The 13,739-nt window shown below is 41.3% G+C and overlaps 2 protein-coding genes across 2 annotated transcripts in view; both read right to left on the bottom strand.

Moving 5' to 3' along the window:
- Positions 1–13,739, bottom strand: part of LOC145492291 (uncharacterized) — a 175,111-nt gene that overhangs the window by 80,442 nt on the left and 80,930 nt on the right. The gene's annotated exons all lie outside the window — the stretch shown is intronic.
- On the bottom strand, positions 385–1,790 carry LOC145492346 (uncharacterized protein F54H12.2-like). The gene has a single exon (XM_081471787.1). The coding sequence runs from the start codon at positions 1,788–1,790 to the stop codon at positions 387–389; it is 1,404 nt and encodes a 467-aa protein (XP_081327913.1). The 3' UTR covers positions 385–386.

Here is a 13,739-nt window from a genome sequence, read left to right as displayed (position 1 = left end):
TCTCGCTCTGTCTTTTAAATAGAACAAGGCGTAATCACCACATCTTTTACTGTAAATCGATTGCAGCGACTGTCCATTGTAATTGACATGTTTCCATTGACTTTTTAACCAGTCTTGCAAAGGCTGTGTTGACTTGTAAGTCTCTAAAGGTAGGGCGTAGCTGTCCATCACCTCGCACACATTCCCACTATGGGTCCAAAGCGCCAGCCAGTGTCGGCCCGGTCTATCATGTGGATCTGTGTTTACAATGTACCCACGAGGTTCTTTCTTGATCGGTCGACGTGGTAATCGATCACAAGCCACCGTCCCGTAAAAGTAAGGTTTCAAAATGGCATCCGCTTTCGCCAAATGATCCAGTTGCACGTTATTCAGAGGTACTTTTTCCATTAGCGTTGGTAAATGTCGTACAAAACGGCTTTGTTCTTGTCTATTTCCAAGAGGTTTTCAAACTCTCCGTACAAGATGACTGTGATGTTGTTACCTGGTGGTACACCGAAGTTCAGCACGATCTGTAACTCTCCTGACTGCTTGGGGTTCAACACCGGACTGTCCAAACATCCGTTGGCTGCATTGTCAAATACAAACAGTGTGCAATTCTTGCCTTGACCCCAGTCTTCGCCTCTGACCATGTTACCTTGATGTTTGCACAAACATCCTGTAGCTTGTAAGAATCGATAGTAACCTCTCAGATCTTGGGTACCGTCGTTGTGCACTAGCTCCAGGGTCTCGTAAGGGTACTCTTCTCCTCTGACCAGTTGCCTGATGTTACTCACACCAAACTTTTGAAAACAGAATGGGTCATGTGCCGCAGTACCATTGAAGGCTTCTGAAAGCACAAGCCCAACGATGACTCTGTTAGGAATTCTGCCTTGAAATAAATTGTTGCACTCGTATCTTTGCTGGTTCCCTTGCATGTTGAAGGTCCTGATTTCGCTTCTCACGGTCGGGTAAGCCACTATGGTTCTGTTGACGTTCATTTTCGTCATCAACTCTCGGTAGACACTGGGGTTGAGCCTTACTTGACACAGGTACATTCTCACTTTGACCTCTTCGTGTGTCAATCTTCCAGCTACGTTCACACCATTCAAAAACAAATTGGGAGAATTGAAGTACATCTGGATTCCAATCTGCACACCAGGTACCAGCAATTTGTTTAAGTGGAACACCTCAATGTGGGGTGTGAACCTTAGCACGTGTCGTTTCCCATCCGTGTAATTGCTTTGTTCTGCTTTCATGAGTTGCACTGAAGCTTGTTGGTTGGAGGACAATGCTTGGAAAGCCTCATGCCCATCTCCTTCCGTGTTTGTGTTGTTTACAGTCAATGGCGTTGGAAAGTCCAGAGCATTGTACCAACCTTGAGGCTTTAACACGGTTTCTCCATCATCTCTGTTGTAGTTGAGCAATGTTTCCAGGTATGCTTTGTAGTGATAAGTGTCGGTCTGAGGACTGATCAAGGTACCATTGAGTCTCACACTGATCTGTTTGAACAAAGTGTGGGCCAAATTGTTCGTGGGCCAGAGTCTCGTGGCTTGGACTACATTATCACCATTCGCCAGTTCGAGTGCCAACTCAATCTCAAAGAAACTTCGACTGAGATCCACATAATCTTCTTGAGGATCCACCTGGAATTCCACGGGGTTGATGCCTGTCGTGTAGGTCTGAATGGGTACAATGCGATAACTGGACATGCTGAGATCAGTGGGTGGAACGGTGAAGAGGTTCAATTGAGGATTCAGGACTGATTTGGAACCCGGATGTAACAAGCCACCGTCCATCAAGGTATCCGTCATATTTTTCTTCTTCTTCTCCGTTGTCTTCTCGCTAAGATGTGATCCCAATCGTAGCCAACAGGTTTACTGACCTCAGGACCAATCCATCCGCCTTTTTGTACCTTCCGTCGACGTTTCGAGGTTTTTGGGAACTCTTCACAACATGACGTTGACAACCCCTTTCTAGATTTGACGAGTCTCGAGCCTCTGGAGTAGATGGGATTCATTATTCGCCGAAGATGTCGTTGAATTTTCGCTTGATGTTTCTATCTAGGACTTCGTAAGCTTTACGTTTCACTGCTTGTTTAACACTCCGTTTCGCACCCTCTTTCGCCTTTCGAATGCGATCTCGAACGCCGTGACCGCTTTTTAACCCTTTCAGACCTCCTCTAACACTCGCTTTCAGCAGTTCATGAACGAAGCCACCTCCACCTTGTGGGTCAGGTTTGAATCGTGTTAAACTTCTACCTTTCATGCTCGTTTGAAGTGAAGGGTGAGAATCGTGTTTCCTTCACCAAATTCGGTCAATTCACCTGTGGTCTCCGACACTTGCGTCTCAATAATGTCCAACTGGGCCTTGCGCAACGGAATATATTGAACGTGGAGCGGTTCAAAGTAATGACCTCCATCCCCTGTGCGTCGATAATTGACCTCTCGCAATAGATCCGTGACTTGATTTCCCACCACAGAACTTCCTCCCACGTCAGAATAGATAAACAGGGAACGTGACGTCGAGCCCACCACGTTTTGAAAGGCTTTGTTGAGATTCGTGAAGCGCCAATTGCAAGTAACACTCAGATGAAAAAGGTCTTCTGCTATCAGCCAAAACACAGGCTCACCCCTGTTGTTTTTCAGATCGTGTGTCATCGTTTCTAAATTGGGTACCGTGTCGGTAAAAAACTCTTGACGTAAATTGGGTCCCAAGTCATAATTTTCAGGGCTTCTCTCCTTCAACCATCCCATCTTTAAGGCCAACATTTTATTGATCTTCAATGCTGGTGAGTAATTGGAGCGTACGTGTGTGGATTTGTTATCCGTTAGCAGATCATCTCCATCCCAACGAAATTTCACGTACATTCTCTTTCCATCGGATGCTGTATAGCTGCTACCGAGATGGGGTCCTTGGTAATTTAAGATGCGCCTCTGTTCGAAAAAAGTCACCATACTTTTCATGAAACCAACACCATCAATGTACTGTACCACGGCTCCGAGATCTTTTGGATCATAGTGGGCTCTACCAAACTTTAACACACCAGAAGGGTATTTCAGGATCCAATCCATGGTAAATAGGATGTCGTTACCGTGGACCAAGTTGGGGAGATGAACTTTCACATCTGGTAGCGAGATGCTAATTAATCCCACTTTCCAACTCGATCCTTGCAACCTGATGGGGTGGGGTAATCGAATCTTGAAATGATTGCTTTGGTTCTGCGGAAACTCTGCGCGATTGCTGTGACTAGGTAAGGTAATGTAAAACTCCTCACTCATCCTCAAAGCTTTTTCACGTCCTTCTTGTCAATCCAACTGTCGTATTTATCTGACCAACCTTTCCAACGTACCAAGACTTTATTTCCTTTTCGCTTCACGACCTTGTCCACTCGGAATAAATCATCCTTTGACACGTTCACTTTTTGTAAATCTTGTTCATAAAAGGTACCCTTGAGCAAAGTTCCATCCAACTCCTCAATCTTGTAAGTGGGAACCACACCAGGTATGACACGTTGCACGACAAATACTTCTTTGGTCCATCCTGGTAAATACCCTTTCTTAAACTGTCGGAATTTCTTATTCAGTCTCACACTATCCTTTACTTTCAATGACCCTTTCTGCGGTTTTCTGGACAGACGTTTACCGTACATGCGATCCCACACTTCTTTTTCATTCTTGAAATTCACTTGGTTAGGTGCCATGCCGATGGTGTGATGGTAGGATGCATTGTATCCTTTGACCAAATCTGGCAACACCGGTAAATAGCCGAGGGTGTTCTTGACCGTGAAATATCGATACAACCTTTCCTTGAAAGTACGATTAAAACGTTCCACGATACTAGCTTTGGTATCACCACTGGTCGAGAAATGGTGAATGTTTTTTTGTTTCATCAAGGCTGCAAACGTACTATTGTAGAATTCCTTACCATCGTCGGTTTGTACGTTGATGGGTTTTCTACCCTTGGCACGTTTCAAAATCTTCTCAAAGGCTTCGGTTACTGCTTTTCCTATTTTAGTTTTGATGGGTTCCACCCAAGCGTACTTGAAAAATGCATCGATCACCATCAGTAAATAACGCATGCCTTTGTTGTATTTGGATATGTTTTGTAATTCCACCAGATCGGCCACCCATTGTTCATCTATGTTGAACACCAACACAGGTAAGGTAGGGAAACGTCTCCTTCGGGGTTTGTGAAGCGTGTAGCCCAAATCCTTTTCCAACACCTCTCGCACTTTTTGGACGGGGAGTTTTAGGGTTCGGGCAAAACTGGTTACCCCACCCAAACTACCCGGTTGGCGAGGGTCGTGATAAGATGCTAGTAATTTGGTGGCTTTTGATTTCTTCATAGCGTCGCTAACTTCAAAATGCAAGCCTCGACGAGGTCTGGGTGGTGTTCTCGGATGGTCAGGAACCACTCGTATGCTTGGGGTTGATGTTTCAGCCACATAATAAAGATGAGAAAACGAAAGACGTTTTGCTTTACGTCTGTGGCTTCGAATTCTTTGAGAGGGTCAGCACTGGATGCAAGAGGAATGACTACCCCTTGTGCATGTTTGAGATACGCTCTTTCACACACTCGACACAACCAACACCAATAAAAGTGACTCAACATTGTGTCTGCAGCAAAATGAACTTTATTGATACACTTTCAATCCTTTATACAATTTAATTTACAGTATCAAATGGGTCTTCTTCTTTCTTATACAGATCACAAGTGTCCCAAGCCGTACTGGAATATCGGCAGCCTCCCAGATTACATTCTTTCCCTGGATTCCAGTCTCTGGCTAATTGGTAATCGTCTGACTGATACAACCTATCTTTCTCTACAATACAATCTTCACACAAATTTGTGTCCAGCAAGAGGTCGAACCTTTCTTGCCACAAGTCGACTTCTTTGGCCATCCTACAAACTAGTTTGTACAGTTCGTGACAAACTCCTTGGTGCGTCGCTTTAACTGTCATTTCAAACGGAATTCTCACTTTTTGTTCCAAGTCTTCTGTGATTTGCTGCATTGTTCTAATGGGTCTTAACAGAGAAACAAGGGCAACGCGCATCGGATACGTCAAACCTACGGTGGCTGCAAACATGTTGGTATCTTCAGACAACTCAGGGGATCTGTCGCACACGACAAAATCAAAGGCTTTCGTACATCTATCGTACATTACCTCATACCACTCTGAAGTAAAGAGAAACACCAAACCACTACTTTTCATCCGTGGTAGGATGCAGTCTTTCCACTCGGGTCTTTTTTCTTCCAAATCTGTCTCCGACATACTTTCACCGTTCTGATTATAAAACAAAAAGTCAAAGACGAACAGGGTGTCAATCAACGTGTTGGTATCTTCTGGCCATTCTTCCCAACGGACCTTGACTTGACCGTCGATGATCTGCTTGATACGACTATCGTTGTTCTTGTTCATGCAAAACTTCATGATGTTTCCAAGATGATTCAAACACTTTGATTGCTGACGGCTAAGTACTGATTTGACTTTTATACGATATGGATGTGACGTCATCTGGTTCGCGACTGGTGTATCACATGTTCATACATACATTAACGTCATACTTTTCCTTATTTGGTCACAAAATCCTATGATTGGTCAGTATAGTAAAGGTGGGAAAACACAAGACGCTGTCAAACCAGTTTGACGGCGTCCTTCACAAAGGTTGATTTCCTTATTTGGTCACAAAATCCTATGGTTGGTCAGAATAGTAAAGGCGGGAAAACACAGGACGCTATCAAACCAGTTTGACGGCGTCCTTGACAAAGGTTGATTTCCTGACTTGGTTACAAAATGCTGTGATTGGTCAAATATGATGCCATGCTATGGAAAAGTACTGAGCGGTGATTGGCTGATAAATCCCATATAATGTGTGGACCTATTCATTTCTTTACTCGCAAACATCGTTTGGTCTGAGCGCATCCAGAAGAAGAGAGAAGAAAGAATAAACAATATGACAGGAGAACCAAAATGATACAACTTGAAAGTGATCATGGTGGAGTAGAAGTGCAAGATACATCATGTACCTCTTTCCAACCTGGAAATGTATCTCCTTGCCGTTATCCTATCACAAAATCAAAAAGAAAACGAAAAATGGCGGACAAAGATAAGAAGGAGAAGCAGGTGAAGAAGATCAAAAAGGAACCTGAGGAAGGTACAGAAACGTTACTTGATAAATGGTTACATTCGTACAAACCATCAACCATTGAGTTCAACGAGAAAGTAGTGGTCAAGACCATAGAACCTCAGCGAGAGACATTCACTACAATACCTTTAAAGGGTATTTTAAAACAAACAAAGTTTAATTCCAAGTGCAAGGTTGATTTTAACTATTTTGTAAAAATCAAGACCATTTTAAAAAATGGTAGACTAAGTACGCGACAAAAGATTCGTTGTCTAGTAGAGGAAGAAGACGTGGAAAAGAGAGACAGTTTCTTCAAGACAAAGAGAAAGCAACAAAAAGAACACATGAGGCGAAGACATTTACTTAGAAGACAAGAAGTTACACCAAGGCGTGTTAGATTAGTAACACAAATTTTAGAAACTTTAAAAAAAGTCAATGTTTGAATAATTTTTTTTTTTCAATAGTGTCTGAGCATATTGATGTGGTGATGAGTGGCGAAGACTTTAATGCTGATGAATTCTTAGACGGTATTACTAAAGAGTGGAACGATTTACCGAGAGTCACATCGTCTGCCAACACCTTCGAGAATTCGCCACCACCACCACCACTACCAAGACCAATTACAAGAGTAGATACTGAGATCTTGTACCGTTGCCCACTACACGAGTCTGAGGCTTTACAGAAGAAAAAGACTGTCACAAAGTACGGAGAGTGGGAGTATTACAAGTGTCCTGTTGTCAAGTGTTTCGTGTCCTGTGGTGCGGATCGTGTAGAGTGTTACATAAACTCGGCAAAACGTCAATTGCACCAGTTCTACCTCGAGAATGAGTTGGACAAAATGCAGTGCTACTGTGAACTTCCCTTGAGAATGTCCCAGTCTCAATCTGAAAAAAAACCCGGACGTCTCTTCTTCATTTGTCCCAAACGTAACTGTAAGTTCTTCCAGTGGGTCGATCAAACCCCGAGTAAGAGAGTGAAAGCCTGGTTATTAGAGAGCCAACACCCCTCCAATCACGCAGGTTACCCACGACCGCATGAATTATTCAAACCCGACAGGCAGAATTATGTGTCCAATTGGCTAGGACAATTGCCCTACAAGAAGCAATCTAACCGATTCTGCGATGAGCAGATAGTGAGAGATCACGTGATCTCCGAACCTGGCACCCCCTTTGACCAAGAGTTGTGGGACGAATGTCAAAAGGTCAACATCTTCTGCGTAGCAGACCATCCCGATATCATTGAATTTCCGCGGGAATTGAAAGGGCGTCTTTTCGATCCGAAAAAAGAAAGGAAATTTCGTGAAGACTTGTATACGTTACGCGTCATGGCCAAGGTCAGGGAACAAAATAGAAAAGGTCGTTGGAGCTGCGATTGTTTCGCTGGAAACAGAAGACCGCACGATCATTAGTCTCCCGTGTAAACTAGACCAATCAAGATAATTCACGTCAAGAACGTTGATTGGTTCTAAAAAAATACCATAAACTTAACTCTAGAGACATTAAATTTTCAGTTTCGAACAACATGGCTTCTGTTAAGGACAGCTTATGTCTCGTCATAGACTTAGAGGGATTCTTTGTGCAAAAGAAATTTCAAGTGCGTGAAATGGGTTATTACTCTTGGAATGAACACTTTGGACGCCATGCTTTCTTCCAGCCAGCAACACTCAAAGACTTGTCTCACAAGGATAAAAAGACAGTGAGCTTTGCAAAGCATAAAATACACGGACTCACTTATCAACCCCGTTACCAAGAGAGAGCTTATGAGCAAGATCAAGCAGATATTGTCTTACTGCGTTTGTACAACCAATACAAGACGGGGAAAAGAACTGTGGTAGCCTACAAAGGAGGTCATGTTGAAAAAGACTTGTTAAACAAACTGAGCATTCCTTGTCTTGATTTAGAACCTTGGGGTTGTCCCAAATACGAACAGTTAAAACAAACGATTGTAAAACCGTTAGCGAGTTGCGGTTTTCACTTAAATGATAATATTCACCATTGTTCCATGACCGAGTGTCACGCGTTTTGGTTATGGTTTCAAACTTATGTCATGTAAATAATCAGTTTCCACGTCCTGTAATTTCAGGGAAAAAATTGATATTAAAGTTGGTTAACTTTAAAGTTGCGTGATTTATTTGTTTATGTTAGAAACCAGGCTTTTTACTCGGTCAACACGGAAACGAGATTAATGACGTCATTACACCAGGCTTTTTACTCGGTCAACACGGAAACGAGATTAATGACGTCATTCCTCACCAGTCAAAAGGAGCGGGGCTTCTATTACCATGGATACGTCCAACTCAAGAAAACATTAGAACTCTTTCCCATAACAATACCTGTTGATAAACATCACTCACTGGAGGCTCGTGTTATTATTATTCAATAAAAGTTGACAAAGTAAATATCAGACTCTGTGTTCATTTTAAAGCAAAGTTTATTATCAAAATCCTAGTTACAATGTGTGAGCTCTAGTAGCAATGCGCCCGAATTATGTTAGAATCGATACGTCCAACTTAAGAAACATCCATTGAATGAATTACATACTCGTTATTTAAATGCATGTCGGTTGAAACAGAATACAATTCTATGATTTGATTCACTTCCCATGGAAATAAATAGTAAACAAACTCTCGAAAACGAATGTTATCCCAAAGGTTATTTACATGGCAAGTCGCAACATAAAAAATTACATGATAAACATTCCTATCAATGTTTTGGATGACACTTTCTAAAACATTAAAAACCGTCACAATGTTATCCGTACTGATATGGTAGGGAAAATGAAACTGAAACAAAGCAAGAAAAAACTACATTAATATAATGCTTTCTAACCTGTAATCATAAATGTCGCGCTGGTGATACACTATAAAAATACTGCAATAATTTTGAATTTCCTCGGGTAAAACATAGTCCAGAAATATGCGAAAATAGACTCGATTAAGTTCTGTATCAGCGTCACAAATTGCTAATGTTATCATAACATTAATTTGAGCGAATGCTGAATGGATCAGACCATATAAGATTCTCTCCATCAGAAATCGAACATGTTCTGCAGGAAGCGGGTAGCCAAATTCGAACTGAAGAGAAAAAAAAAATCGTACGATTAATGTTTGGCATTCGTAAGCACGTAGCAACCATGTGTATGTGGAATCCTTTTGACTTCGTGCCACGCGCACAAAACTAGCGTCGGTTTATCACTCACTCACTGGGCGCACGTGGTAGTCAAGTCAACCTTAAAACTGACATGTATATATATATATATAAAAAGTCAAACTCACCGCGTTAATTCGTCGTTCGAGTCCTTCCCTATCTTGTATCGCTTCTTGAAGAGCGTTTATTGCTCGCTGTCGCGGTGAAACCTCTCTGTTACGAGGTTCATTAAGTTCCACAGGTGGGAGTTCGTCACCTAGTTTTCTTCGGCAGTGGGGACACAGAGGCGAGTTTCTTTCCCATTCTCTTTGACAACTGCGGTGGGCGAACTTCTTGCAGCATGGGAAGCGTAGGACATTTCCTCCGATAATATTGAAACCATGGTTCTCATCGGTCAAACAGAATACACAGTGTTTGTCGCGGGCAGTTTCCGGCACTATTTCTGCATCCAAACCACGTAGCCTTCGGGATTGACGTTGCGCCATGTTTTTGCAATGAAAACTGTAAAATACTCTGGACTTGATTTCACTCGATTTGCGTGAAGTAATATTAGCTAGCGCGACGCTTATTTCAAAGTGACGGTTTTTTTTTTTCAAAAGGACGGGTATTTCAAAGACCACCCCACCGTTCATGCCGCCATAATGCACTAATCTGATTGGTTCGACAGAGCGTCGCACTATTCTGATTGGCTCGCTAAACATAGATGGTACATGTCACTCAACTTGGGTGTGCTCATAAAAGATCAGGCATAGTAGAGAAAAAATATTCTCATTCTCACTCGTGGAAAAATGGCGGTCAGTTTTGAAAACGATTATGTTATCCTATCTCACGACCATGCTGAGCACATAAATGAAAGGCACGTGGATTTGGATAAGGAACTCAATGCATCCAAATTCCTGCGGACGTTTAATTTAACGTCAACTGTGGCCTTTCTGGCAAGAAAAACTTTCGTCGACAGTGACGATTATGAAATCGTCGAAGAAGGTTTCAAGACGGGACATGGCCACTATTACATGTACGTATTCAAAATGAGGGAAGTAATCGGATTCTGTCCGTGGGGTTTTCCCACGGACGAGATTTGCGTTTATTTTTCATGGAAGGAATCGTACGGCGACAAATTCCGCGTCATTACGGCCTATCCGTTCTCTAGACCTTATCACGTCTTCTTGAAACAGAGGAAGCAAGGTATGGCCATCTATTAAAATCCTACAGACTTTATGTAGGTAAGAACCAAACGGCTCTTTTAGGAGCCACCACATTAATAAAAGTCAATGTCCAACATGCTTTCCCCAGTTCTTTTAATTTTGTGCTCGAGCACGTGGAGACGCGCACTTATTATTCACAAAATCGATTATCGATTATCAAAACTGCAGCGTCATAAAATTCAGTTTGACAGCGTCCTCAAAACCAGCAATGAATTTGATTGATGAACCACTCTTGGCGGCTGTCCGTTCTATTGAGAACGCGGACCAAGACAACGATTCTCACGAGGTAATAAATATAACTTGAAATTGGAGTACATGTCGGGCAAATACAAATCCGTACCGTTATTTTGAAATGGTTCGTTGAAATTGAATGGAAAAGATAACTTCATACTTTAACTTACATGATTTAATCAGACCTAAAATTTGAAGACGGCTAAGGACTTTGAAAAGAAATTATTTTGATTTTGAATTAGGTCACTGAAATCGAATGGAAAGGATAAGCCTTTGTGCTTTTTAATACCACTACATGTTTTAATCACAACCTGGAATTTCAAGGAGGGTATGAGCATTCAATAGAAGTTCTTTTGATTTTGAATAGTCACTGATAGTGAATGGAAACGATAATGAACCTTTGTGTTTTTTATATCAATACGTGATTCAATCAGACCTGGAGGTTGTAGGCGGTTACGGTTTTTGAAAAGATGTTCTTTTGATTTTGAATAGCTCGCTGTAATCCTTTATATCAGGTCTGGAATTTGAAGACAGTTACGGTTTTTGAAAAGATGTTCTTTTGATTTTGAATAGCTCGCTGTAATCCTTTATATCAGGTCTGGAATTTGAAGACGGTTACGGTTTTTGAAAAGATGTTCTTTTGATTTTGAATAGCTCGCTGTAATCCTTTATATCAGGTCTGGAATTTGAAGACGGTTACGGTTTTTGAAAAGATGTTCTTTTGATTTTGAATAGCTCGCTGTAATCCTTTATATCGGGTCTGGAATTTGAAGGCGGTTACCGTTTTTGAAAAGATGTTCTTTTGATTTTGAATAGCTCGTTGTAATCCTTTATATCAGGTCTGGAATTTGAAGACGGTTACGGTTTTTGAAAAGATGTTCTTTTGATTTTGAATAGCTCGCTGTAATCCTTTATATCAGGTCTGGAATTTGAAGACGGTTACGGTTTTTGAAAAGATGTTCTTTTGATTTTGAATAGCTCGCTGTAATCCTTTATATCAGGTCTGGAATTTGAAGGCGCTTACGGTTTTTGAAAAGATGATCTTTTGATTTTGAATAGCTCGCTGTAATCCTTTATATCAGGTCTGGAATTTGAAGGCGCTTACCGTTTTTGAAAAGATGTTCTTTTGATTTTGAATAGCTCGCTGTTATCCTTTATATCAGGTCTGGAATTTGAAGGCGCTTACCGTTTTTGAAAAGATGTTCTTTTGATTTTGAATAGCTCGCTGACGGACTTGGAAACGTTCTACCAGTATAACACAAGTAACACTGGACGGATTTAGGATAAGCAAAGCTATAGCGTTCGTCCGATCGTATTTTATAAACCTTAAAGTTACAATGGAACCGTTACTCCTAAATTTAAGTATAGCGCGCGATGCAAATAATTTGTCCCATTGGCCGCGGGGATAACGAAATTTGCATACGAGTTGAAAACTTAACGCAAGAATGTGACAATGGACTATTATCTTAAACGTTGAATGATTAGACTCTGTTAGCTTAACTGAATAGGCTATTATCTTTTAAGGCGAATTGAACGGACGCTAAAAGACTAACAAAGGCATTTGTTTTCACGCGAGTTGTGGAATTGTTATTCATTTACAGGAAAATTAAATTAACAAACTAAGTACACTTTTCGGGTGGTCTGCGTGTGTGAATGTAATTATGATAGATCAATAACGTCATATGTTACTTGATTGGTGGTTGAAAATATGATATCGTTTTTGTGCAATATGATTGGATGTTGGAAATGTGCCGACATTTCCTGTAATATGATTAGTTAACGACACCAATAAAGTTGGGACTCGCAAGATAGAAATCATTTGCAGATGGTGGACTGTTGACTAAACTTTTGTTTCTCTGGATAAGATTTTCGTCCCATGTCAAGCCACTTTGAGGATATAAGCGATGAAGAATTGTTGGAGGCCATTATTGCTATTGAGAATGGACCAGAAATCAGTTATTTCCAACAGGTAAATTAAATATGTTGTAACAAAAATACATTTCGTGTACTTAATGTGTGATGAACCGGGTTATTTATTTTATTTTATATTTTCTCCAAGATTCTTGACGACTCTATCGATGATACGATTTTGTCAAATGTCGCCGAGGCTACAGAACGTCAACTCACTAATCAAAAACAAATGGGGGGAAGTCTTGCTACCACAGAACCTGGACGCTTCGAATTTGTACTCAACCCGTACGTAGATAGTCACAGCAAAAAAAATGGGTGTTAGAGAGCGTCACTACACCTCCAACATTCGTCAGGTGGGACAATTTATACCTCAACAAAACTTGGCAGCAGCAATTGCTGATGGATTACATAGAACAATCCAAAATTTGATTCTCCAAGACAGGATACCAGCCGCTGATCGTGTCTACTTCAATTTAGCCAGCAATCGCTTAGTCAACAGCTATGCTTATCGAGGGTTACCGGCGGGGGAATGGTTAAATGGTAGCGATCGTGTCGACAGTCTGCTGCAGCAAATGTCACAGGTGTTAAACTCAAACGAGAACTTTGAAATGAATGATTCGTTTCAATTATCTTTCACACACGTTCGTACATCTCCTCGCGGTAGCGGTCAGAAACGAAAATTGAAACCTGGACATTCTAATCCAGAAACTTTCAAACGTTTGAAAGGTTCTGTCATCAGTATCGATAACAAAGATAAACTATGCTGCGCCCGCGCCATTGTGACAGCTAAAGCTAGAGTGGATGATCACCCTAAATGGAACAGCTTTAGAAGAGGCTACTCTATCCAGAGAGATGAAGCAATCAAGCTGCATATAGAAGCTAATGTAGAAATGGGAAAATGCGGTTACGAGGAACTCACTAGATTTGCATTGACGCCGTCCTTGAACAATTATCAGCTCTTACTTGTGGACGCTACCCGAGGTTATAGCGTGACTTCTTTTGGAAAGCCTCAGGAAAAACAATTGGTACTGTTGTATGATAATGAACACTACAATGTGATCACTGCGTTACCTGAGTTCTTTGGTAACAGTTATTTCTGCGCAAGGTGTCTCAAACCCTACAATAACGAAGGTCAACACGC

Source organism: Orbicella franksi, chromosome 7, assembly GCF_964199315.1.
Source record: "Orbicella franksi chromosome 7, jaOrbFran1.1, whole genome shotgun sequence".
Taxonomy (NCBI): domain Eukaryota; kingdom Metazoa; phylum Cnidaria; class Anthozoa; order Scleractinia; family Merulinidae; genus Orbicella; species Orbicella franksi.
This window is presented reverse-complemented; position numbering and strand designations above follow the sequence as displayed.

Coding starts and splice junctions, on each gene's coding strand:
- LOC145492346 (XM_081471787.1), bottom strand. CDS start 1,790: ATGACGGATACCTTGATGGACGGTGGCTTGTTACATCCGGGTTCCAAA.